The sequence below is a fragment of the Scyliorhinus torazame genome, chromosome 21 (assembly GCF_047496885.1).
Source record: "Scyliorhinus torazame isolate Kashiwa2021f chromosome 21, sScyTor2.1, whole genome shotgun sequence".
NCBI lineage: Eukaryota > Metazoa > Chordata > Chondrichthyes > Carcharhiniformes > Scyliorhinidae > Scyliorhinus > Scyliorhinus torazame.
The window spans coordinates 52805606-52831789 of NC_092727.1; the positions used below are offsets into that span (position 1 = coordinate 52805606).

Genomic DNA, 26184 nt, shown 5'->3' on the forward strand with positions numbered 1-26184 from the left:
AAAACGCAGGAATTACTCAGCAAGACAGGCAGCAATCGTGGAGAGAGAAACAGAACCGTTTCAGGTGATGACCTGTCACCAGAAATACTCCAATTTCAGGCTACCGCCTTGTCAATTTGGTAGAATCGTGTATTGGAACAAGGAGCTGCTTAGAGCCGGTTAGGGGACTGCGCGATTTAAAGTTCTGCTGATAGTCATCGGCCTCCTGTGAATGCACAAAAAAAATTCAATTTGAAACTGACATATTTCAATATATTTGTTCTAAAAATTGATGCAATTTTTTTTTTTTTACGAAGATGATGCAGTTTTGTCTTTGCACCAACTCCACCGCTCCTGTTAGTTGAATTTAGGCCCGAACGTTTATTTAAGAAATGTAATATAATTGCGGACAGGGCCGTCAGAATTTTCTTTAAAGGTGCGGTTTTTTTCTGAAGTTTTGGTCTCCTGAAGCAATAGCCTGTCTTTTTCACACCCAAGCTGCCTTACTGTGTATTTCTAGTATGTGCTATTATTATTCCGCATTATCAACCGTGATTTGTGGAGTGATCTTTTTGTAAAAGGTAGACACGTTGTTCCATTCGAGGAATGGGCTCCATGAGAGATTTCCCTGACGGGCAGTCCGGAGTTTGCCGGCTTAACGAGTCTATTAAAGAGAAGTGACATTTAACTGGATCACGCTTCATTGACGGTTTCCATGTAAACTTGGATTACAAATCACCCTAATGTTGAGCAGGACAATGGTGGCAAACGGATGTTTTTTTTCCCGATCGGGATGGAGTATGCAGTGGGGTTCCCCTGTAGTCTGTATTAAATAGACCAGCACTTGTATCATTATGTATTAATGACTTGGACTTTGAGTGTCGGGAGTATAATTTCGAAGTTTGCAGAATGATAGAAAACTTGATAATGTAGTAAATAGTTAGTTGATAGTAGCAAACTTCAGGCGGGCATAGATTGGTGAAATGTGCAGACACATGGGAAATGAATTTAATACGGGTTAGGAGGTCATGTTGAACTTATAAAAGACACTAGTTAGGCCTCATCTGCAGCACTGCAGCCAGTTCTGGGTGCCATACTTGAGGAAGGGGGTGAAGGCATTGGAGAGAGTTCAGAGGAGATTCACAAGAATAACTCCAGGGATAAAGAACTGTAGCTGTGAGGATAGATGAAATGAAAATGAAAATCGCTTATTGTCACAAGTAGGCTTCAATAAAGTTACTGTGAAAAGCCCCTAGTCGCCACATTCCGGCGCCTGTTCGGGGAAGCTGGTACGGGAATTGAACCGTGCTGCTGGCTTGCTTGGTCTGCTTTAAAAGCCAGCGATTTAGCCCAGTGTGCTATACCAGCTCCTTGGAGAAGTTCGGACTGTTTTCCTTGGAGAAAAGAAAGCCGAGAGGAGACTTGACAGAAATCCTGAGGAATATGTTAAACAGGTTAAACAGTGAAAAGCAGTTACTACTCAAGGGAGCATCAATAACGAGAGGGCACAGATTCAAAATAATTGGCAAAAGGAATGAAAGTGACACGAGGAACATATTTTTCACGCAGAGGGTGGCTGGAGCCTGGGGAGAACTTCCTGAGAGGGTGGTGGAGGCAAATTCAATTGAGGTATTCAAAAGGGAATTGGATTGCTATCTGAAAAGAGAGAATGTCCAAGGGTACTGAGATAAAGCAGGGGAGTGGGCCGGGTAGAATAATCTTTCTGAGAGCCAGTGCAGACTCATTGGGCCGAATGGCCTCCTTCTGCACGGCAAAGATTATGTGATTGTGTGGGAAATGATCACTTTAGGAGACATTTCATGGAGAGGTGGTATAATTTAAATAGCTTTATGTTGAGAGGCTGTAAGAACAGAAGGGAACGGTGTTGCTTTTTCATTAAATCACTGAAGTTGGTAAGGCAAGTTGATAAGGCTGTTACAAAAGATTATGGGACACTTGATTTTGTAACGAGGGACAATGAATACAAGAAAAGGAAGTCATGCTAAACTTTTACAACTCACTGACTGGGCTTTGGCCGCAGTATGGCAGTATTTGGAGGACGCTAAAGCCTTGGAGAAGGCACAGAGAAGGATTTTAAGGATGATACCAGGGATGAGGGACTTCAGTTATGTTGATGGAGAAGTTGGAATTGTGCTCCCTGGGGCAGAGAATGTTTAATGGAAGACCTAGTGTTGTTCAAAATTATATGGGGTTTTGCTACAGCACGTAAAAAGAAGCAGTTTCCTCTGGAAAATGTAAAGTTGTTAAAGGTTTGAAATAATTGACAAATGATTAAAATAGAAATAAGAAGAAATTATTTCACAAGGAGGATTGTTTAGATTTGAAAAGTCCTACCTGAAAGGGCGCTGCATTCAGATTCATGGAAACTTTAATTGGACATGCATTTGAAGAGGATTCGTTTACAGGATTACGGGGCGCAATTAAGTCGGACAGCTCGAAAGACAGCCGAGTGGCCGCCTTTTGGAAGATTCTGCGATTCTATGATCCACAACGTTGTCCAAAATTGACATACTATTTTATGAATGTCTTCTTCCTCAAACTTCAGTCACATATTTCTTGTTAACACATGTTCCTCTTTTTGTTTATATAAGACTCGAGTGTGCGGTAGATTACGTCTGAGAACTCATGTTCCAGATGCCGTATCTCAAATACAACCACTCTTATATCAACTATTTACTGAATTTCAATTGAGTTTACAGTTTATTGAACAAAGAGTGAATAGATGGCGAGCAATGAGACTGTGAACGTGATGCAGTGTGAATCCTATTATTGAAGTGACCCGTTTCCCTTTACTCGCTGGGCGCGGCGGGGGGAGGGGGGTGTATGGGTCTTTTTGTAAGGTTGGTGTCTCAATTTTCTTTCCCATTGCATTATTTAATTTCAATGGTTGTGATATTGTCCAACTTATAAATCTGCGGGCCTGGTGTTACTGCTTGTTTTCATTAGCTCCAGATCTCGGCTCTGCTCCAGGTCACGGCCTTCACTCACTCGTTTAGTCATCTATCCATTAATTTGAGCGAATAAGTCTGTGTTTGTGTGTGTGCCGCTGTGCTGTTGCTTGAGCCAAACCACACCACCAAACCCTAAAGGTATAAAATGATTGAAATGTATAACTCATTGTTAAAATTATGTGATTTCTGGAAGGGTGGGGTGCGCGTTCTTTCTCAATAATGCTTTAAACTTCCTTGCAAAGTCATGAACTAGTTAACTTTGCATTGCCCAGAAATTTAAATACCTTCATCAGTTCCGTTAGTTGATAATTGAACGATGGAGCTGAACGCAGACAGAGCGACCCGTCTGGCCTCTTTCACCCCGACTATATCTTACTGTTCAGAGAAAAATGTTTCAATATGCTTGAGTCTGGATCACTGTGGGGGAGGGGAGACTGGCGGGATGAATGGGTTCCTGATAAAAAGAGAATGAATACACCCTAAATGCCTGTTTACAAAATAACTCGGTGGTTTCTCTTTGTTTTGTTACTAAAGTTAGGACTGAGTCTTTTAAAGTTAAATCCAATCCCTCTTAAAATAACCTGAATTTTGAGTTGAAGTTACGGACGGAGCTGGAGCTCCACTCAGCGTCGCTTCTTGGTTTAGCTCATTTTTTAAAAAGGGTATCTGATAGCTTTTCCTTTTCTCTGGGTCTAGGGTGAAACTTTAAGGATGGGGGTGGGCAGTTGTCCACGGGGATAGGCTTCAAATTCAGTCTGACAGAGGAGGATTTCCATTTTCTAGTAATTAATTAAAATTAATCTAAGAAAATGATCAACTAAACAGAGACTTAAACAAATAACGGGCTGCTAATAATAATTCCCCCAGGCTTTGCTGAACTCGGTCTGTCTGGAGTTTCTGAGGCACACACAGCCCCCACTGTACCACAGCATGGAGTGTCTTGTCAAGACTTTTCCACACACAGTATTAGACTAGCAATGGGCCGCTAAACCTCCTGTCTCGCAGGTACGGTGCTGGGGTCAAAATCCGACTGGTATTTTTGCCAACGTTCAGGGTAAGTACTTTAAAAAGATAATAAAATGCGACAGGATCGAGAGAGAGAGAATCACAGACCAATGAGCAGTTGAAAAATAAACTTAAAACGAGAATATATAATAATACTGATGTGGGGAGAGCTTGACTAACCCTCACGGATTAGCGGACCCAAAGAAATACAATCCGGAAAGTTTGGGACATCATAGAGACCCCGAAGTGAAGAGAGGCAGAGAATCGGAAGGAATGAGAGGGAGGGAGAAAAAGAGAAGTTAAGAAGCGAACCGAGGGGCGTGGTAGATATTAAAGGAGAGAAAGGATGGAAGTGAAAGGAATGCCGCACAAAATGTTAACCCAACAACAGATAAAGAAGGAGAACGAAGCCTGGGACAGAGACTGTGATAGACAGACAGACGCGTGAATGGCTAAAGAAGTAGCGTCTAAACAGTTCCTGAGCAGCATCACTTGGAGGAGTGTCTGTTGCGGATTAGGGGAAAGTAATTTCCTATCTGAGTGAATTTGGATGTATTTTATATCCGCGGTGTGCGGTTGGACACGGCCAGGCAGTCGACAGGAAATGTAGAGGGGTCAGGGTATGGTGGCCTGGGTGAAAGGGGCACTGACTAAAACCCGACTGCTGTATACACTCTCAAATGTGGGACTCGTTTCAGGACGTGGACGCAATCGGAGCGGGACACAGGGCGGCTTGGAGGATGTTTCAGACTGTTCCGGACACCTCATCTTACGTAAAGGTAAGATCGAGGCTGCAGCCTCCCATCAGAGCCATCCAACGGCCTGAGAGTAAATCCATTCAACATGCCCGAGAGAGTGTTTTTTATTGTGAAGAAGTACAGAAGAAAATTGGAGCGTATGGAAAATATTTCTCAATGTTTCACTCGCAGTTAACTGCTCGCTGTGATTGAATTCCCAACTGCAATGTCTTTAACTCCAGTGGCCCAGACACAACTCTGTCCACAGAAGGGGTTCCAATTTCAGAAACTAACTGAATCTGAAAAGCAAGACCCTGCCTGACAGTTGGTTAAATCTTGGTAACCTTCATTCCTGACCATCCACAAAATCCTTACTTGAGCCCAGTTTATCCTTACCGCAGTGATATTACCTGTTGGGAATACCACCCCCTTATTCCCAGCCATAACTCAGATCTGCCATGTCGCGTGTAACTTCCAAAAGGCGACACCCAGCTGGATTCAATGAAAATAGTTTTAGTTGTGTTGGAGAAACCCATTGTCGCCGTTGCATTTCTCGTTCCCTCCCTGTCTATCCATGTTTTAAGACTAATATAAATTGTCAACTCAACTCCCAAGGCCAGTCCTGGATATGAATTTTGAAACGAAGGCTAATTAATCTATCGTAATACTCTTTGGTACATAAATTCATATTGTGTGGCAGCTACATTTCGGGCCTAGTCACAGCGTATGTGAAACTAAATTAATCCAAATTATATAACAGTAGAGAAACGAGTTTTGAATGTAACCATCGAGAATGTTTACAGATATATATATATATATATAGTGAATGTGGAATGACTCCACATCTGCTTTGGGAGTAGCGATCTGAAGCTGTTAGACGAAGGGAATCCACAAGTTGTGATCAGCTGAGCTTTCTGTTTTTCTCGTCACATGGCCAGTGTCTGGATGATATGTCTGTGCAAAGTATCCAACCAACTCCAAACCGAAATCTTCTTTGCTTCCGCCTTTGCCCCTTTTTGGGCAGCGGATTTCTTCATAGCACCCAGACGTGATAAACGCATTGAATCCCCCTAAGTCGAACAGGCAGGCTCGCCAGACGGGAGAAATCCACCAGACATTGACACAACAGTTAAATAAACCATCTGAAATGAAATGAAAAGAACATTCGTAGTGCCCTCCTTTGATTCGTTAGATCATATAATCGTTCCACTGTGGATAAGGTCTGTGTATGTATCTAATGTCAACAATATGCGACTTGCGTTGTTAATTTCATTTTATGCAAAGCAACGATTCTGTGCATTTCGCAGCCATTGGGGAGTCTTCTGACCTCTTATGCCGCGCATATTCAAAGTGAAACCCATGCAGTTACAGGCAGGTGTGCAAAGGTCTGGATTTATTTATTTCATACTGTGGCAGCGAACACTCGATCAAAAGGGAAGCAATATCACAGAGGCTTAAAACGCGCCTCAGACTTATTAAAGAGGACCTTTAGAAAGCATTGATGCCTGTAATATTCTGCGGCGATATTAAAGAGTGCAGTATGCGGGCCTCGGGCTCGTACCTAACGCCCTTGAAATAGCATATTTTTTCATCCAGTCATAACGTTTGTGTTATTTCACAAAGGCTGGTTTTCAGACAGTCTCCAACCAAGGGGGAGAGGTCTGCGAAATTGGAACAATTCTCAGTCTGTTCTTTACTCTTTCTCCAAGCCAGAGTTCAACCAAAGCTCACCAAGTGAGAGAGGCTCAGCGTCAGAGAGAAAGCCCCCCTTCCTGGGGCTCATATGGGGCAATAATCGCCCCCTTTATTACGGTGCCTCATTACAGCTCCAACATTCATTACTTTCTAAAGATAGCTGTGTATTAATTTTTGAGCTCTCCGAGACAAAATCAAATCAGGCCAGCAAGAATTGCTTTGCAGTTATATTATGGTTCATTCAAGCGCATCCAGGTCCTCGTTGCAGACTTGTTTTGCTAAGGTCAGCGGAGACTAGGAGTTCTCCAATAAAAATAAATCTCAAATTAATTATGGCCTCGAGCAACGGCCCAGACAGCTTGCTTGTGTGCTTGGAGTCGCAGGTTCTTCCCCCCCCCCCCCCCCCCCACCCCTCCTCTCCCCCTCCCACCCCCACCTCTCCAAGCCCTCGCTATTTTTTGTAAGCCCTTTGCAATTGTGGGAATGCCGCGGCACTGTTAAAAACCAAAGTTGGCGAGGTTGGTTTTATTTTAATGTGCGATGCTGTCCCCATCACCCCCCGCCCCCCCCCTCACCCCCTCCCATCGCCGCCCAAAAAGTACAATGGTACATTAAAGTTCACTTCCACAACTGACCCACAATTGACACATAACCTTTGTTGCTTTCTAACTTTTGAACACATGCATCGCAAGTTCAAACCTTTATTTGAAGCATTTATTTTATTTATTTTTTTAAAAGTCACATCCCGGGAACAATCTGGGAATTTGTTCGCTATGTTCCGAATTGGAAACAAATATTGATGTTTATTTGCGTGGCCTTCATTCCAACGTGATGACCATCTAAGTTCCAGGAGCCCGGCTCCCTTCTGGGTCCCAATCTCACCGTCCTTATGGCCTGCACGCAGGGATCGTGGTCTGTGTGTATAGTAGCTGCAGTCGGGTTGTGGGGGATGGATGGAACCTCAGTGCAAGGCTTCATGACTGAGAGGTAGGAGGCAGGGGCTTAGATACCGCGGCGGGGTGGTCCCGAGAGACAACAGGGAGGGTTCCTGGTGGAAATCTGGATTTTTTTAAGGGCGATTGAAAATTCGGTGGCTGATCTGCTACGAGAATCTCCGTTACCTGGAGAACATGTCTTTCATTAGATGCACGATCTCTGAATAACTACATGTGCTGAAATCTGATGAGGAATAATTAAAACGTCCTGTTGCCCTTCGTGTCCAGCGAGAGCATTCCTCTAGACTTGACTCGGAAAGAGTCCGAGTTCTCTTGCACGTGTGCACGCCCAGGTCGAAGACACATTGAAAGTGGCTCATTACAGAGAAACGTTCTTTGGGACTGAGGAAACGGGGCCAGGATTCAGTTAATGAGAAAAAAGGAAGCTGCACTCAGTGTGCATACAGGAACGAAGCCTGCAATTACCGGTGAAAATAACACTCGCCCCATTGGTGAGTGTGAGCGCACCACGACTCCCCGGCGGTCTCCTCACGTCCCGACCTGCAGCTGCACTGAAATGCTGGCTCGATTGATGAGGATAATTTCAGAAAGGGGGGGAGGGAGGAAACGGCAACCTTAACTCGCCAATTTAGTCAAGACAGGGAGAAAAACCGAATACCTGTAAAGAAAAATCAGGAGCGCAACATCTGAACTTAACGGGAAATTTCAAATAAATACATTTTAAATCAGTAAAAACTTCACATGAACAGGTAAACCATTGATTCTGAATTATATATTTTCAGTAAAAGTTTCTAAATATATATTTATGTAAAGATTGCCGGTGTAACGCTAGTCCGGTGGGGCGTTTGAGTGGTTCGGTGGTGACAGTCCGAGTTTCTATAACTTCTAACTATTTTGTCGAAAACTGTCGCTGAGATTGTGTCCAGGCTGGGATTCTCGCCCGTGTCTTTCGTAAATAAATGCCCGCTTGTTCATCAAAAGATTTGGCCAAATGTGTCAAGATAAAGGGGAAACCTCAAAATTACTCTGAACATGAGCTGTGACCACAGCATGCGTTGATGTTTTATTTTATTCTTAAGTACAGGAACAGTGTATATTGTGTTTCAATCTTGCGTATGTATGCGTATATTGTGTTTGAGTTTGTATTGTGTTTGCGTGTTTGTGTTGCTTTCTGAGTGTTGCGTATGTATGTATGTTTGTGTTGTGTTTGAGTGTTTGTGTTGTCTTTGAATGTTGTGTGTATGTGCTGTGTTTGACTATTATGTGTGTTGTGTTTGGATGTTGTGTGTGTGTGTTATGTTTGAATGCTGTGTTTATGTATGTATGTGTGTTGCGTTTGTGTGTGCGCTTTGGTGTGTGTATGTTTGAGTGCAGGGCCTGTTATGGTTGAGTTGGTGTGTTGTGCTTGAATGTTGTGTGTTGTGTTTGATTGTATTGTGTATATGTTGTGTTTCAATCTGTGTTGTGTTTGAATGCTTTGTGTATATGTTTGGTTTGAGTGTGTTGTGTTTGAATGTTGTGTCTGCGCATGTGTGTGTTGTGTTTCAGTGTGTGTTGTGTTTGAGTGCATGTTGCGCTTGAGTGTGTTGTGATTGAGTGTGTTGTGTATTGTATTTCAGTGTGTTGTTTGAATGTGTGTATGTTGTGTTTGAATGTACGTTGTGTTTGAATATTGTGTGTTTAAGCGTGTTGTGTTTGAGTGTGTTGTGTTTGAATGCTGTGTGTTTAAGCGTGTTGTGTTTGAGTGTGTTGTGTTTGAATGCTGTGTGTTTATCTGTGTGTGTGTATGTGGAATAAGAACAGAAACGACTGAGGGTGAGGGGCGCTTCCCGACAGGAAAACGCGCTTGAACCACGGAATAGAGAAATCGCTATTGTTTCTGTTTCCTTATCTTGACGGCCAAAATATCCTGCTTAAAAAAATGTGTAATGAACCCCCACCATTGGTTCAGCGGCTTCCTCTCGGGCGGCTGACTTCACTTCCCAAAATTGTCAATCTTTCATCCGGTTACCTCGCCTGTCCGAGCAAGAATTGCGGTTGTAATTACCTCCTGTCCGTGTCATGTTTGGGATATTGTTCCGATTTGGGGAAAAGGGAAGGAATCGGGTGAAATGGACGGCACGATTAAGGTAAGAAGGAGAGCGGAGGGGTGGGGAGTGCTTTAGAGGCTGTCCGTCTCGGGCGCTTCGCTCCCGTCCCCTTTCCTTTGGGGTGACGCGACTTTTTCCACAAGTTTCCAGCCCAGAAGAGTGATCCGATTTGTCAGCTTCCCATTTCTTTTTCTTTCCAGCGTTGAGGCCGCAGAGTGTTGTTTCAGTCAGGGGGACGCGTGAGCTGGAGAGGGCTGCTGAGGGAGCCCTGGTGTGAGTTACTCTGTCTCCACCACCTTGACGTTGTTTCTCCAACTCACTTGGATGGCATTGTCTGTCCCAAAGTGCTCGGACTGTAGCTGCCCACTAACACTGGCTTTCACTAACTCCAGATTAAGCCAGGTTAAGGGGTCCAAAGGTTGTTGGTGGTGGTCGGGAGAGAGGTGGTGGGGGGGGGGGGGGAGGGGGGGGGGACGGACTCTCAGTGCAAGGAAACCTGCCCGCGGGTCGCCCGCACCTTCACACACTGCGCAATGTTAGATGGCACAGCGCCCGACAGCCATTCGGCAACACTATGGTCCTCCTGCCACATCCAGGAGCGACAAACGTGCGGCGAGCACCACTCAGCAACCATGGGAACAACCATTTAATGAACCAGGATGCCCCATCGTGTACCCCTCCGGTGTGCTGTGCCCCGGGACCACGCCGCTCATTCCGGTACAGCACACTCCCTCCCTTCCCTCTCACACAGAACTGAGTTCTCTCACGTGCTTCCAATGTGTCCGCGGGACAGAGAGCGGCCACCGTGTGGCACAGGGTCCCACCATCTATAGCACCAAATGGACCCACTTTTAAGACAAGCAGCGTTACAGATGGGGAACGCACAGCGGGAGTGGGAGGTGAGCGCCCCAACAGCTGACAGTTTGAAATGAAAGTTTGATTGATTCATAACTGAACACCAGGTTTCTCATCAATCCCCCTCCCTTATCAAACCAGCACACTTCCGTTCTTTACACTCCTGTTTCCTGACAGATTTCCTTTTTCCTGAATACAATAAAGATGAAAAACGATGTGTTTTCCCCATTGGTCTCGCGGAAAGACTTGTGACTTGTGTTCATGTTTAATGTTTGTCAGTGAGCATTTATTTCTGGTTTGTGTTCCTGGTGTTGGGCTGGACTGGGGTTAGACCTTTCTTCCCTCTCCCTCCTCTCTCTTTCTGGCTCTGGCCCTTTCACGGAGCCGAGTGAAGTTCGCCGATGGTTTCTGAGATCTGGCAAGTGCAATAAACGGAGGGGTAATAAGAAGCCAGGAGCAGTGCACGTGAATGATATTTGCCGAGTGTCCCTGGCTCACACCCTGAGCCCGGTGGGTAACTTCCTCCTGCAGCTGGAAACAGGAGAAAAACAGCCGCCCACCAGCACCTTCTCACCCTCAAATCTGCTTCAAACTTCATCACCGTCAAATGCTGCGGATCTATTCAGTCTGCAGGCTGCCACACTCATTCATGATCGGCCATTCATTCAGACAGCATTTCACACAACTGGGTACAAATCCCGATCATACCCAGAGATTTCTTGGAGAGGGTTGGGGTAGTTTCTGGAGAGTTGATTGAAAGATCCCTGTGGCGGAGGCACCATGGTTCCGTCTTACAAAACGCAATGTTCCTACAGTCGGTTATAGTATTGTCCCTTTCAGTTTTAATTGAAATAATATGGCCCCTGAAAGTGCTCAGTTAATAATGACTCAGTTAATGGTGTGAGTTTCAAATGATACACATCTCACACCCATGAATACACCCGTCAGTGCCTATTCACCGGAACATATATACATACATTTACCTAAAACACAAATATACTGTAACCAGAATACTATACAGCATATCAAGCTTATATGAATATAAAACTCCTTTCGATAATGTGGGGGTGTATTTAAAAATGGATGTGTATGATATTGATAAACACGCTTACTATTTAATGTGATTGCATAATCGTCATGAAGTTGGTTAGTTAAATAATTATTGCGGTAACATATCGAACTTTCTTCTGGAGAGAGACGCTGTATCATGAGTATATTGTCCTCCCGACATCTGCCTTATGTTAGGGGGTGCAGCTTCTGGAGTTATGTTAGCTGTCCGAACCTGTAACTCTCTCACTATTTGCCCTCTGCTGTTTCCCCTGTTTCCAGGAGGCCTTGTCGGTTGTGAGTGACGACCAGTCCCTGTTTGACACCTCGTACGTGGCTTCACACCTCCCCAAAGCGGATATGACGGCTTCAGCTGCCGCCGACTATGGACAAACGCACAAAATTAATCCCTTGCCTCAACAAGAATGGATCAACCAGCCTGTCAGGGTTAATATCAAGAGGGAATACGACCATATTAACGGGTCCAGGTAACATCGGATCAGACAGCCTCTTCCACCAAAGACAGATCTTTGGGTAGAACTGAGGGTATCATACACACGATACGTTGTACCCAGCCCCACTCCACATGTTACAAATGTCCCATTGTCCTAAAGCAATGCTGCCCGAGAACGCCCTAACCTTGCATAATCTCTTCAGATCAAATAACCCAACGGTGTTTGAACAAACGAGAACTAAACAAGAAACAAAACGTCAAGCATTCTCTTCGGAACTCATTGATATTTTGTGTATTTCGATACATAACATTAAATAACATCTAACCATATTTATAAATACGATTTTAACACGCACATTGTATTTAGAATATAAACCACAACTGACTTGCAAGTAATATGTTTGACTCTGGTTATGAATTGGTCACCCATTATAGCCAGGAGGAGCACAGTGCAATCTGTAAATGGCCCCAAGGGACTCAGCGCTTCCCGGGGTCACCCAGCAACCTCCAATCTCCGGCATTGTCCGCTGGGAGGTGCTTTTGGGGTTTGATTGCGATCTGTTCACTCTGTACCCAAAGGGAAGGGTTACCTCGCAGTCTGTAGGGATGGCGGACGATAACACTAACCATCCAAATGAAATGTCTTCTAACTCCATGTGCGTGCCATGGTTCAGGTATGTCTTGAGGGAACTGTGCAAGGTACGGTCTGGTATAGTGGGACCTGGCTCATTTCCCGTTGGGCTGAAAAGATGCGACGGGCCTTGTATACAACTGAGTGGATTTGCTGGGCCATTTGACATATGGAGTAACTTTCAGGGCAGGCCAAGTAAGGAGGTCAGCTTTCCGTCCCATGGGACATTAGTCTTGGGTCTTAGAATAATTTGACAGCTTTTACTGATTCCAGATTCTTTTAAAATTAAATTAGAATTCTCAAATTGCAATGATCGATTTAAACATTCTTTGGATGACTAGCCACTGCACCCGCCTCTGCAAGACTGCACTGAGACATTTCAAAATCTCGGCGACATCTTCTTTCTGCCCCGACTTTCTTAATTCACGTTATTTTCGTAGCCACCTTTATCAGTTTCTTCTAAAACAATGACATGGCTATTCTCATTGTTCATTGGAGTGGATTTTGTCAGGGGCACAGCAGGTCTTGTCTTTGGAATATTGAAGGTTAAATGCACAACGGGCAGGGCGTTTTTTTAAAAACTAAACTATAAACCAATTGAAAAGGGCATTTCGTTCACATCTAACAGGCACAGAAAATCTTGTCCATGTTTCTTCAGGAGATGTCATGTCTGCAGTATTCATTTGAACAATGGTTAATCCGCTGTTGACCAATATACACAAAGAGATGTAATTAAAATGACTCACAATGCCGAGTCCTGGTAACTGCTGCCCACATTTTCAGAGAGGGGCTTGTTAAGGGAACCGTTCTAATACGTCCGAAAGAATGCAAAGCGAAGGGCGAGATGGAGAAATGGAAAGAAGCAACTGCTGCACCTGTAGCTTTTGTAGTCGTATCTTCCTCGCTCTCTGACGCCTCTCTCCTTAACCCTGACAGAGATTCACCTGTAGACTGCAGCGTGGCCAAATGCAATAAACTGGTGAGCGGCACCGACACCAACCCTATGAGCTATAGCAGTTACATGGAGGAGAAAAACGGACCTCCCCCGCCTAACATGACAACCAACGAGAGGAGAGTGATCGTCCCGGCAGGTAACGAGATCCCTTGGGGCCCGGGTGAGGGTGCGAAAGGTAGCATCGTGATCTAACTGTGCAGCTGGGGCCGAACCGACACATGAATGGAAACCTCTCCCAACATACACCCATGACCCGATGTGCTCAAATCTGCGTTTTAAAAAAAAACTGTAATAAGGTGAAATGCCAGTGATAAGACTCGAGCACATCGCTAAAGCTGACTGAATTTGATCCAATTATGCACTCAATTGCTATTACCAGAAATTAGCCGAGTGGGTTGCATACATCTGGATTGAGTAAATCGGCTGCTCAACCGGCTGGTGCGAGCTAAGCCTCAGCATTTGCTGCGTATCGAAATGACACTGTCCCTTTAACTAGAACAGCGTGTGGATTGGAGAGTTAGTGTTGTGGAGTCGGTGCGGTTTGTTCAGGATTCTGGATGAGTTATTTAAATGACTGCTGCTTTGCAGATCCGACTCTTTGGAGCCAGGAGCACGTCAGACAGTGGCTGGAGTGGGCCATCAAAGAATACGGGCTGCTGGAGATCGACACGTCCCTCTTTCACAATACGGACGGCAAGGAACTTTGTAAAATGAACAAGGAGGACTTTCTCCGCCTGACCTCCCTCTACAATGCCGAGGTCCTGCTCTCACATCTCAATTACCTCAGGGAAAGTAAGTGTGATTCCAGTTCTCACCATCAGTCTAACTGAAAGTTGGTGCTGCTAGAATTGGGGTTGTCAAGATTTAACTGACGCGATGTTAACTTGTCCTGGGTTTCATGAGTTGTATTACGAATAAAACACACTCCCAGTTTTTCGCTGCCAGCATTTTCCAATATAATTGAATTTAACAAATTAGAAGAGAAAGAATGAAGCATTTCACCGACACGTCCTGTGTGGTCCGACTGTTTTGAAATGTTTGTAACTTTCAAAGGTGATGTTTTGGTAATTTCGGTGCGAGTTGCAATATGTCTGTTTAGACTCTTTGAGTGTCCACTTTTCAATCAGTGAAACTCGTATTTGTGGAAAATTTTCATATCCCCCAGCTTCTAACACTAGAGGTTCAGAAACTTCTGAATCGATTCCTATTGGATTATTGGGCATTGTCACGGGAGGGAGTACTATACCTTCATTTCTGTACTAAACGTGCGTGTGTCTATGTATGTGTTTATGTGTGTGCATGTGTGTTCGTGTGTATGTGTGCATGTGTGTTTGTGCATGTGCTGTGCATGTATTGTATGTGTGTGCATGTGCCGTGTCTGTGTTATGCTTGTGTTTTTTGTGTGTTATGTGTGCTGTGGCTGTTGTGTGTGTTGTGTCTGTGTGTGTTTGTGTGTGTGCTGTGTGTTTGTGTGTTGGGTCTGTGGGTGTTGTTTGTGTGCTGTGTCTCTGTGCTGTGTGTGTGTTGTGTTTGTGCATGTATATTTGTGGGTATGTGTGCATGAGTGCATTTGTGCATGTGTTGTGTGTGTATTGTATGTGTGCATTTGTGTGTGCTGTGTTGTGTATGTGTGCAGTGCCTGCATGCTGTGCGTGTTGTGTGTGTGCTGTGTCTTGTGTGTGCTGTATCTGCATATGTGTACTGTGTCTCTGTCTGTTGTGTTTTTGGATGTTGTGTGTGCAGTGTCTAGACCATAAGATATAGAAGCAGAATTAGGCCATTTGCTTCATCAAGTCTGCTCCACCATTCGATCATAGCTGATATATTCCTCATCCCATTCTCCTGCCTTCTCCCCATAACCCCATATCTCAGTATTAATCAAGAACTCCCCTGTATGTTGTGTGTGTATTTTGCCTGTGTATGTGTGTTATGTCTGTATGTTGTGTGTATGTTGTATGTTGTGCTGTTCTGTATTTTGTGTGCTCTGTGTGTATGCGTACTGTGTTTCTGTGTGCTGAGAGTGTGTTGCTCTGTCTTGTGTGTGATGTGTTTGTGTGTCGTGTGTGTGTTGTATGTTGTGTATCTGTGAGTGCTGTATATTGTGTATATGTTTATGTATGCTGTATATTGCGTGTGTATTGTGCTGTGTATTGTGTGTGTATTGTGCTATATGTTGTGTGTGTGTTGTGTCTGTGTGTTGCTTATATTTTCATTGTCAGTTTAGCTTTTTTAATGCATTTGATCTGGGACAGCTTTCTTGTAGAAAACTGATGCAATAGATAATGTCTGTGTTTCATTTTTAATATATATCAGCATCTCATTGGCAGACATGGTAGATAAGGGAGGACCAGGGCCAGAGAGGAATCTATATCAAAAGCAGGAATATTAGTTTCTTGAGTCAAACCGTTGATGTAATAACCTAAAACAGGCCGATCAAGAATCCATCAATTCAATTTCACATTCGTGCCCACACGGAAATTAATTTCGGGTACATTGCTCATTTAAATAATGCATAAAAATTAAAAATAACAATAAAATAAAGAACATTACTCCATTATAGATATTTAACCTTAATTAAACATGCAATGACAAAAGAAAACATATTCCAAAGCATTGAAGTAATCAGTCAGTGAGTCCCACCCTTGTGCATTATACTCGTTCATACATCAAACTCCTGTTAAAGGTTCTTACAGGGAGAAGGGCACAAACAAGTTCAGGAACTGATTTGTTCGGCATGTGAGGGATTGTAGCCTTTTCCTCTGAACATATCCAGCGATAATACCGAGACAAGGGGTGACACTCATTGTTCATGGCACTCTTTGCTTTCCTCAAAACTCTTTAAGAGCAGGTTTAATCGAGAAACCTACTCAGCAAATACCCTTCCTGCTTGGTTCAACAATCTCAGTACCCTTAAAAAGTATTATTTCCGAAGCCAGCAGTACAAAGTGCTAATTGTGTGTAGTGTGCCACTGCAGCATGCAATGCAGCATAATGCATATTTTTGCATTATACAACGATGTTAATTTGTTTCTATTGAATAAATTTTTACACAGTATAGAGATTGGTGAATAACTTGATTCCCTAGCCTTTGACATTGTAATCGCCCCTTCCGTGTAAAATGAAACTCTCTGGGTTGTCTTCCCTGATTATGGAAGGAGCTTTGAAAGCAGGAGAGGTGATGCTGATATATATTAAAAATGAAACACAGACATTATCTATTGCATCATTTTTCTATAAGAAAGCGGTGTTGCGAACCCCAGATAGTGCATGAATCTCTGTGAGAAGCTGCGGAAACGGACCCCCGACCCCCAAACCCCATCATTACCCAGTCCCAACAAAATACAATTCTCGCTGCGATTATCGGGAGGGTTATTTCCTCAGCCCTGACCGCTGAGCTCTGATCTACCGGCCGCTATAATGATTTTGCAAACCTGTCTTGTTGTGCTGTGTTCAGCGATGTGTTTCTGAGAGTTTCCGAACGCAGACGGGTTATACACAGAATGGGAGATTTTCTGGAGGGTGGTATCAATGGAGCTAGAACTAGATTCGATAGGATGAAAGTTCGGGATGAACAGATTAGGTTGTCCACGGGGGTCCTTGATATATTTGAGTTAAAATTTTAAAAACCCGCGTTGAAAGTTTGATTTGAACTGTACCCCCGGAGACTTACTGCGCTGGCTAACCACAGTGACTCTTCTGTCCCTTTCCATCTCCTATCCCACACCTGCTGGTTGCCACCTGACATATATTGAAGTGTAAATGGCAAGGGAGCTTTGGGGTATAATTCCAGCAGTGCTCAGAGTTCCGACCCTAACAGATACTGTTTGCTTCGTTTTTGTGTTAAACCTGTCTGACCCTGCTTCCTATTGAATAGTTCAGAATTTATTTGTAGAAGATAATGATAGAAGTGGAAGAGATTGAGTTCTAGATTGAAATATGGGTGTACATAGTGGGTGACACTCTTGCTGTTCGCCATTGCGCAAGACACGTGCAGGTTGTGTGGTGTGACCATTCAGCCAAGAGCATGTTTGATGATGCTCTGAGAACCTTGGTACCAGCCTGAAGACCAACTTCCTTCTCTGGGCAATGTTAAAGCCCGCGCTCACCCGTATAGACTACACGTTTACTAACAATTTGAGTTGTGCTGTGGCCCTCTCAGGGACAACTCGCACATCCGAGGGCTTTCCTTCAGCCCAGGTATGGAAATCCACATCACTCAGGCATGACGGCTGTCGGTGCACTCAATGCGAGATCGGACTCTCTTAAACCGTCTCTCGCGGTTACTTATGTACCAGAGCCCATGCTGACCGCGATGTCGTTCTGCAGTAAGACCTGAGCTGCCTTTGTTTCAGTCTATCCCATAGGAGGATGGGAATTCACCCACAGAGCCCCTCTAAACCCCTACATAAATTGGGGTTGGGGTTTAAGGGTCGTGGGATCTAAATTGTTTAGGATGTGAAAATACACCAGGGCACCAGTGACGAGACTTTGTTTGGATTCTGCAGGAGCCCTTCCGGCTTTCCCAAATTATTCCAGCTTCCATTTAAAGCGGTTTTATGATCACACCTATCGGGTAGCATGCAAGGGTGAGGGAGATTGCCTCTAGCGTAATTCGAGACATTTTCACGCTAGACGTGTAATTTAGCATATACATCGGGGTTTATATTTTGTTCAGTGTTTCATCTGAGCGACAACAGCCCTCAAGATTAAAACAAGAAGGTTAATTTTAAAAAAAACCTGTCCCCATAGGTAGCCCTTAGGGGCAGGGTTTTCGTTGCTCGCTCCAAAATATTAGCTGACCTCCTTCCTCTCCCCTCCCCCAGCCCAATACACAAACACGCACATGCAAACAAACATACTCACAAAACACACATGTAACGAATACACTTACAGGCATGTACACATACAGGGACACATCCAAATCCACACGTACAAACACACAAACATACATTGACATATAATTCATGGACCACCTTGATTAATTCCATTTCATCCAGATTAAAAATCGAATCCAGTGAAATCTTCCAAATGATTACAGCGTTTAGGAACAGAATGGCATTTTAAACTAATACAGAACGATGTAAAATAAATTTAAAACGAATGTGATTTGGTGAACACGTTTTAACACGTTATTAAAATATTTGGACGAATGCCTGGTGCCAGTCATGTATTCCGAATGCCATATTTTGCGCCATGGATTGTGTTCTGCAAACTCCCAGCTTACTAAAATATACAAAATGTTATTGAACTGTGTCTTGGACAAGTATGTTAAAATGTAGTCGTTTCCATTTTACGGAATCTATCATATTTCGGAGGATTAAGCAACAATTTGGCTCCTAATAACCGCAGTCTACAAATACTTCACTGCAGAATTCACTAGCATTTCGTTCACGTTTACTCTGGGGTTTAGTGTTCTCCGAAATATTGGGAATCTTTCAGCTTTGCAGATCTGCGCATCTCTGTAAACATCTAATTTGGAGAGTGTGGGATAACCTGGGGGAGGGGGATGGAGAGCATGGAGGGGAGGAGAGGGCTGAAAGGGGAAAATAAACTCAATAATAAGATCAAAGAATGCAAACTTCATTGAGGTGACGTTTGCTCTGGGGTTTTACTCAGACTCTACCTTCTGCACCAGAGCCAAAGTACAAGTGGCAACGTTATCAGTACTGCAGGGATGTCCTTACACCCGAACAAGGTGAGGGGGGGGGGGGGGGGTAGGCAGAACAGCAGAAATCTTGCCCACCAGAGCAGGGTGGTACTGCAGACGGAACAAGTACTACATGGTGCGCACGACGTTTTCGACACGCGATAAGACACTTTGCAAATGTTCTTCTGATGCACCTCAGGCGGCCACAAATACAGACTAACGCTCTTTTTTTCAATTTCGGACTATTATAATAAGACGCTGCTGTTTCTGCCAAGCCCTGTCTCAGGTGTCCCAGTTTTGAGTGGCTTTAAGTGATACCAGCTGTCTTTTTGCTTGCTCTCTTCAATTACATTGACTTTAAAGGTGATTGTATTTCGCATTATTGCTGCTGTACACTTTGGGTCTGAGTCATGTCCATTTTTTGAGCCACAGCATTTATAGATTAAAATGAAATCCAAAAATGTTCGAGATTAAATATTTGCTTAACGTTCCTGATCTGTGAGAATTTAGCTTTTTGTCCATGCAATTGTCTAAACTTTAAATAAGGAGTAGTTAGGGTTTACTGTTCAGTTCTCCCACTATTGGTGGAGTCATGCTGTTCATCCCATACACATTCTCAAATAAACCCACTGTTGTTCTGGTAACATTTGTTTTTAAATGTGTATCCTAACCTGAGGGTCATTTAGCCTAACATCACAAACAGAATTAGTCAGTGTTTCAATGTCAACAGCAGACTGTTTTTCAACATGGAATATTTGATAAAAACTCATGATAATCACGGTTTCTGAGAAGATCTAAATTAAAGAGATAGGGCCAGCCAAGTACTCGGGGCTCCGAATAGGAACGCGACCCAATAGAAAATGTATACTCTCCCTTTAAACCCCCCAAAAAAGAACCCTATCTCAGAAGAGAGGTTAATTAAACAGGGCAGAATCACAAGTTTTCATAGCTGGTCCTTTTTCTAATATTATTCTGATAGCCCTTTCAGTAAGCATAGTACCACAGAGCTTCCAATTGGGTTGGTTTCATTTAAAAGATCAGGGGCTGGATTCTCCCAAAATGGGGCTATGTCCCCAACCAGGTGTAAGAATGCAGGCGTTGCACTCGTGAGTTTCCTGAAAAAAATACAATCCGATTCACTGACCTTCAGGGGGCTAGCAGAGACCCGGAGTACTTCACGCAGCTTTCGCTGTGGATACGGGCCCCCGCACGTCCGGTTCCAAGTCCGCGCATGCGCATAGCGGCGGCCTCCAGTGGCCACGTCGAGCGCCATGGCAGACTTGGACCGCGGAGGCATCTGGAAGTTGCAGCCCACCCCACCCCCGATCGGCCACACGCCCGAGGATTCGTCTGGCCCTATCTCTCCCTCGGCTGCCCAAAAGGCTCACCCCCCCACCCCCCCGTGCCAGATCCCCCTGCACCCCATCAGGGCGGCCGCGGACTGAGACCGCAGCCACCACACGAGAGTGCCGACCGGCCATACCATGTTAGATCTTCTTAAGGTGGATATGATATGGTTATTGGGTGCTTCTCCCTCTCCAGCATGAAAAGCTACTTCTCTAAGTAAATTCTATCCTCTATATTGATGACAACTCTTTTACCAAATCTATTTTCGACTGAAACTGATTGCCTCCCCCACAGTGTAGCTCTTTAATAACTCCTCCTGACCTCAGCCATGCTAACTTTCCCTGATAGTTGGTGACTCATTCGTTGTTTTGGGCCCATTCTTGAATTTTCACAGAAAACATCCTAAATCTTCTGGTTTTGACTCATTGGTTTATCATTTTAACGATAAATGCAGCCTAACACTTCCTAAATTAATCATACATCAAAACATTAAATATATTGTAGACACATACACACAGATCATAGAATTTACAGTGCAGAAGGAGGCCATTCGGCCCATCAAATCTGCACTGGGCCTTCGAAAGAGCACCCTACTTAAGCCCACACCTCCACCCTATCCTCATAACCTAGTAACCCCACCTAACCTTTCTGGACTCTAAGGGCAATTTAGCATGGCCAATCCGCCTAACCTGCACATCTTTGGACTGTGGAGCACTTGGAGGAGACCTACTCAGAAACGGGGAGAACATGCAGATTCCGCACAGACAGTGACCCAAGCCGGGAATCGAACCTGGTACCCAGGAGCTGTGAAGCAACAGTGCTAACCACTGTGCTACTATGCCGCCCTGACATGCCATGGCACATGTTGATGTTTTAGTACATGTAATTTCTTTCAGGAATTTAAAGTACATGGCAAATTGTTACTCAATAAATGAGACAAATGTATACTCGTAAAGGGATGTTAGGTCTATGAGCAAAGCAGGGGAGTGGGTTTAATTAGATAATTGTTTCAAAGAGCTGCCAAGGGCATGATGGACTGAATCACTTTCTGCTGTGCTGTCATGTACATTGTAATTGGTATGTTATTGGTCAATGAGCATTTTGGTATTTAAATGTTTAAGTCTCATGCCTCGTGGCCGATCGGGGCGGGGGGGTGGGGGCCTGCAACTTCCAGATGCCTCCGCGGTCCGAGTCTGCCATGGCGCTCGACATGGCCACTGGAGGCCGCCGCCATGCGCATGCGCGGACTTGGAACGGGACGAGGTCCTACAAGCTGAATTTAGGGAGCTAGGAGTTAAACTAAAAAGTAGGACCTCAAAGGTAGTAAACTCAGGATTGCTACCAGTGCCATGAGCTAGTCAGAGTAGGAACGTCAGGATAGAGAGGATGAATGCGTGGCTCGAGAGATGGTTCAAGAGGGAGGGATTCAAATTCCTGGGACATTGGAACCGGTTCTGTGGGAGGTGGGACCAGTACAAACCGGACGGTCTGCACCTGGGCAGGACTGGAACCGATGTCCTGGGGGGGGGGGGGGGGTGTTTGCTAGAGCTGTTGGGGAGAGTTTAAACTAATGTGGCAGGGGGATGGGAACCGATGCAGGAAGTTGGAAGGTAGTAAAACAAGGACAGAAATAAAAGGCAGTAAGGGGGAAAGTGTAAGGCAGAGAAGCCATAGTCAAAAATCAAAAAGGGTGACAGTACAAGGTACAGTGACTGAGGGGAGCTCAGTGAATAGGACCAGGAATACTAAAAGAAATAAAACGGGAAGTGAGAACATTAAGTGACGCGGCAGGTTGTTACATGAAGATATGGGTTAAACGACAAGGAAAATTAGGAGATTATAACTCAGGAGAGGTTACTGATCGAGGTGTTAAGATTCAGAACAGAGGTAAAAAAGCCAACATAAGTTTACTTTACCTGAATGCTCGTAGTATTCGGAATAAGGTAAATGAGTTGATGGTGCAAATCATCGTGAATGACTATGATTTAGTGGCCATTACTGAAACATGGTTAAAGGATGGTCACGACTGGGAGTTAAATATCCGAAGGTATCAAACTTTTCGGAAGGACAGAGTGGATGGTAAGGGAGGTGGTGTAGCTCTGTTATTTAAGGATGACATCCAGGCAACAGTAAGGGATGACATTTGGGCAGTAATGAGGGATGACATCGGTGCTATGGAGGATAAGGTTGAATCCATGTGGGTGGAAATCAGGAATAGTAAGGCGAAAAAGTCACTGATAGGAGTAATCTATAGGCCACCAAATAGTAACATTATGGTGGGGCAGGCAATAAACAAAGAAATAACATATGCATGTAGAAATGGTACAGCAGTTATCATGGGGGATTTTAAACTACATGTTGATTGGTTTAACCAGGTCGGTCAAGGAGGAGTTTATAGAATGTATCCGCGATAGTTTCCTAGAACAGTATGTAATGGAACCTACGAGGGAACAAGCGGTCCTAGATCTGGTCCTGTGTAATGAGACAGGATTGATTCAGGATCTCATAGTTAGGGATCCTCTCGGAAGGAGCGATCACAATATGGCGGAATTTAAAATACAGATGGAGGGTGAGAAGGTAAAATCAAGCACTAGTGTTTTGTGCTTAAACAAAGGAGATTACAATGGGATGAGAGAAGAACTAGCTAAGGTAGACTGGGAGCAAAGACTTTATGGTGAAACAGTTGAGGAACAGTGGGGAACCTTCCAAGTGATTTTTCACAGTGCTCAGCAAAGGTTTATACCAACAAAAAGGAAGGACGGTAAAAAGAGGGAATATCGACCGTGGCTATCTAAGGAAATAAGGGAGAGTATCAAATTGAAGGAAAAAACATACAAAGTAGCAAAGATCAGTGGGAGACTAGAGGACTGGGAAATCTTTAGGGGGCAACAGAAAGCTACTAAAAAAGCTATAAAGACGAGTAAGATAGATTATGAGAGTAAACTTGCTCAGAATATAAAAACAGATAGTAAAAGTTTCTACAAATACATAAAACAAAAAAGAGTGGCTAAGGTAAATATTGGTCCTTTAGAGGATGAGAAGGGAGATTTAATAATGGGAGATGAGGAAATGGCTGAGGAACTGAACAGTTTTTTTGGGTCGGTCTTCACAGTGGAAGACACAAATAACATGCCAGTGACTGATGAAAATGAGGCGATGACAGGTGAGGACCTTGAGAGGATTTTTATCACCAAGGAGGTAGTGATGGGCAAGCTAATGGGGCTAAAGGTAGACAAGTCTCCTAGATCTGATGGAATGCATCCCAGAGTGCTAAAAGAGATGGCTAGGGAAATTGAAAACGCACTAGTGATAATTTACCAAAATTCACTAGACTCTGGGGTGGTCCCGGCGGATTGGAAATTAGCAAACGTGACACCACTGTTTAAAAAAGGAGGTAGTCAGAAAGCGGGTAATTATAGGCCAGTGAGCTTAACTTCGGTAGTAGGGAAGATGCTGGAATCTATCATCAAGAAAGAAATAGCGAGGCATCTGGATGGAAATTGTCCCATTGGGCAGACGCAGCATGGGTTTATAAAGGGCAGGTCATGCCTAACTAATTTAGTGGAATTTTTTGATGACATTAACAGTGCGGTAGATAACGGGGAGCCAATGGATGTGGTTTATCTGGATTTCCAGAAAGCCTTTGACAAGGTGCCACACAAAAGGTTGCTGCATAAGATAAAGATGCATGGCATTAAGGGGAAAGTAGTAGCATGGATAGAGGATTGGTTAATTAATAGAAAGCAAAGAGTGGGGATTAATGGGCGTTTCTCTGGTTGGCAATCAGTAGCTAATGGTGTCCCTCAGGGATCAGTGTTGGGCCCACAACTGTTCACAATTTACATAGATGATTTGGAGTTGGGGACCAAGGGCAATGTGTCCAAGTTTGCAGACGACACTAAGATAAGTGGTAAAGCAAAAAGTGCAGAGGATACTGGAAGTCTGCAGAGGGATTTGGATAGGCTAAGTGAATGGGCTAGGGTCTGGCAGATAGAATACAATTTTGACAAATGTGAGGTTATCCATTTTGGTAGGAATAACAGCAAAAGGGATTATTATTTAAATGATAAAATATTAAAACATGCTGCTGTGCAGAGAGACCTGGGTGTGCTAGTGCATGCGTCGCAAAAAGTTGGTTTACAGGTGCAACAGGTGATTAAGAAGGCAAATGGAATGTTGTCCTTCATTGCTAGAGGGATGGAGTTTAAGACTAGGGAGGTTATGCTGCAATTGTATAAGGTGTTAGTGAGGCCACACCTGGAGTATTGTGTTCCGTTTTGGTCTCCTTACTTGAGAAAGGACGTACTGGTGCTGGAGGGTGTGCAGAGGAGATTCACTAGGTTAATCCCAGAGCTGAAGGGGTTGGATTACGAGGAGAGGTTGAGTAGACTGGGACTGTACTCGTTGGAATTTAGAAGGATGAGGGGGGATCTTATAGAAACATATAAGATTATGAAGGGAATAGATAGGATAGATGTGGGCAGGTTGTTTCCACTGGCGGGTGAAAGCAGAACTAGGGGGCATAGCCTCAAAATAAGGGGAAGTAGATTTAGGACTGAGTTTAGGAGGAACTTCTTCACCCAAAGGGTTGTGAATCTATGGAATTCCTTGCCCAGTGAAGCAGTAGAGGCTCCTTCATTAAATGTTTTTAAGATAAAGATAGATAGTTTTTTGAAGAATAAAGGGATTAAGGGTTATGGTGTTCGGGCCAGAAAGTGGAGCTGAGTCCACAAAAGATCAGCCCTGACCTCATTGACTGGTGGAGCAGGCTCGAGGGGCCAGATGGCCTACTCCTGCTCCTAGTTCTTATGTTCTTATGTTCTCATCAGACCTCTCCTCTCCCACATTGCAACAAAAAAATCCATTCATATTCCAATTCACTATCCATTCAATTCTATATACTTAAAATGGACATTTAAAATTAATTAGCATGTTAAAAATGAAACATTCATGGAAAAACACAATAATGTTCATAACTTTGTCCATTCCATTTTTCAATCATAGCAATAACTTGCTCCCTTGAGGCTGATGCAACCAGACACCTCAGTCTACTGTTTTCAGTGCCAACACATGGCTTCATGCCCACAATCTCTCTACTCTCTGTTTTTCACACTTCATCAGCTACAAAGTTCCACACTTCATTCTGTCTGCTGACACTTGGATCTGTTTGTCACTTGCTCTTCAATTTATAGGTTCGTTGACTCTATTCTCCTCTCTGTTCCAGTCGCACTCTCCTGACCTGACTTTCTCTACCCCTGCCTCCTCCCCCCACCCCACCCCCTCCCCCAGAGATAAACTCTGCACCATTTGAAGTTCTTGGCTCTCTGCTTTTCATGGATGTAGCATTGGATAATCTACAAAACATATGGGAATTTGGCTCAGCCTTTGATTGCTTTGATAAAAAATTGAAGTAATTCAATTGCAAATTACAAAGTTTAAATACATAAATTGCCATAATTTCAAGAGGTTTGTATATAGAGAGATTGGGATTTTCTTCTCGATGTGTTTTGAAGTAAAGGGAGGGATCAGGAGTTGAGGATTTATATCAAGGATTTCAAACCAAATTCTAAGTGTAAATTGATATGGAGGCCAAACAACCAACCCAAAATATGATAAATTACTTCAGTATTCTGTTGTATATCTTGCAATTATTTTTCTTATTACCTGAGGAGAAATCAGATTCTTTTCAAGGATGATTTCATATTTAGGCCTGAAATTAGCTTTCAATCTCATATCTCATCCAGCACAAAGACTTCCTGCTTCACCAATATATAATTTTACATCTTCGCCCCTGCCTCAACTTCTTTCCCACTG

General features: G+C 43.9%; 1 protein-coding gene across 8 annotated transcripts in view; it reads left to right on the forward strand.

Annotated features, from left to right (window-relative positions):
* Positions 1 to 3537: 3537 nt before the first annotated feature.
* Positions 3538 to 26184, forward strand: part of fli1 (Fli-1 proto-oncogene, ETS transcription factor) — a 111629-nt gene continuing 88982 nt past the window's right edge. Inside the window, exons 1-5 of one of the 8 annotated variants that reach the window (XM_072486811.1) lie at positions 3538 to 4005; positions 4655 to 4735; positions 11619 to 11824; positions 13358 to 13512; positions 13965 to 14168. In XM_072486811.1, coding sequence (XP_072342912.1) covers positions 4697 to 4735; positions 11619 to 11824; positions 13358 to 13512; positions 13965 to 14168 — 604 coding nt within the window. In that variant the 5' untranslated portion in view covers positions 3538 to 4005; positions 4655 to 4696. Of the gene's footprint in view, positions 4006 to 4300; positions 4736 to 7353; positions 7376 to 7518; positions 8094 to 9305; positions 9474 to 11618; positions 11825 to 13357; positions 13513 to 13964; positions 14169 to 26184 lie in introns of those variants that run through there. The other 7 variants (XM_072486813.1, XM_072486810.1, XM_072486814.1 and 4 more) reach the window with 7 other exon arrangements.